Source organism: Egretta garzetta, unplaced genomic scaffold, assembly GCF_000687185.1.
Source record: "Egretta garzetta isolate BGI_Z169 unplaced genomic scaffold, ASM68718v1 scaffold299, whole genome shotgun sequence".
Lineage (NCBI taxonomy): Eukaryota > Metazoa > Chordata > Aves > Pelecaniformes > Ardeidae > Egretta > Egretta garzetta.
Window position 1 is genome coordinate 2,108,854 of NW_009260696.1, and position 668 is coordinate 2,109,521.

The following is a 668-nucleotide window of genomic DNA, read 5'->3' on the forward strand; positions in this document are numbered from 1 at the left end:
GTCCTGGCCGACAGAGGGGATGGGGACATGGCTGGCGGGTGGCCCTGCCCCAGGGATGGTCCCGGCCCCACTTGGTGGCACCGGCAGCTTCTGGATGGGGCTTGAGCAGTGGGTGGTGGAGAGGGAGAAGGTTGTGTCTGCCTCTCCTAGCCCCAATCCAGCATGTCGGAAGGCACCCAGGGGTGGGATGGGAGAGACAGAAGAGGGATGCGGTGGGGAGGGATGGGGTAGGGCGGGATGGTTGGGATGGATGGTTGGGATGGGATGGATAGATGGAAGAGATGGGGTGAGATGGGTTGGGATGGAATGAGATGAGGTGGGAGGAATGGGAAGGGATGATTTGGGATGGATGTGGGAGTAGGGCAAAGAGGGACTGGAGCAGAGACGACCAAGAACAGCTCTGCCTTCAAATGGCCTCCAGCCCTGAGTGACCCATCCCCATGGCTCCCGGGGCTGCCATCACCACACTCTGCCTTCCAGGCATTGACTGGGCCCCTGAGAGCAACCGTCTGGTGACATGCGGGACCGACCGCAATGCCTATGTCTGGACCCTGAAGGGCAACGTCTGGAAGCCCACCCTGGTCATCCTGCGGATCAACCGGGCCGCCCGCTGCGTCAAGTGGTCCCCCAAGGAGAACAAGTTTGCCGTGGGCAGCGGCTCCCGGCTC

The 668-nt window shown here is 62.6% G+C and overlaps 1 protein-coding gene across 1 annotated transcript in view; it reads left to right on the top strand.

The window, feature by feature from the left end:
• The window catches only part of LOC104132632 (actin-related protein 2/3 complex subunit 1B-like), a 15,183-nt gene that overhangs the window by 11,278 nt on the left and 3,237 nt on the right, over positions 1-668 (top strand). The window contains exon 4 of the mRNA XM_035901345.1: positions 481-664. Within this exon, the coding sequence (XP_035757238.1) occupies positions 481-664 (184 nt within the window). The remainder of the gene's footprint in view (positions 1-480; positions 665-668) is intronic.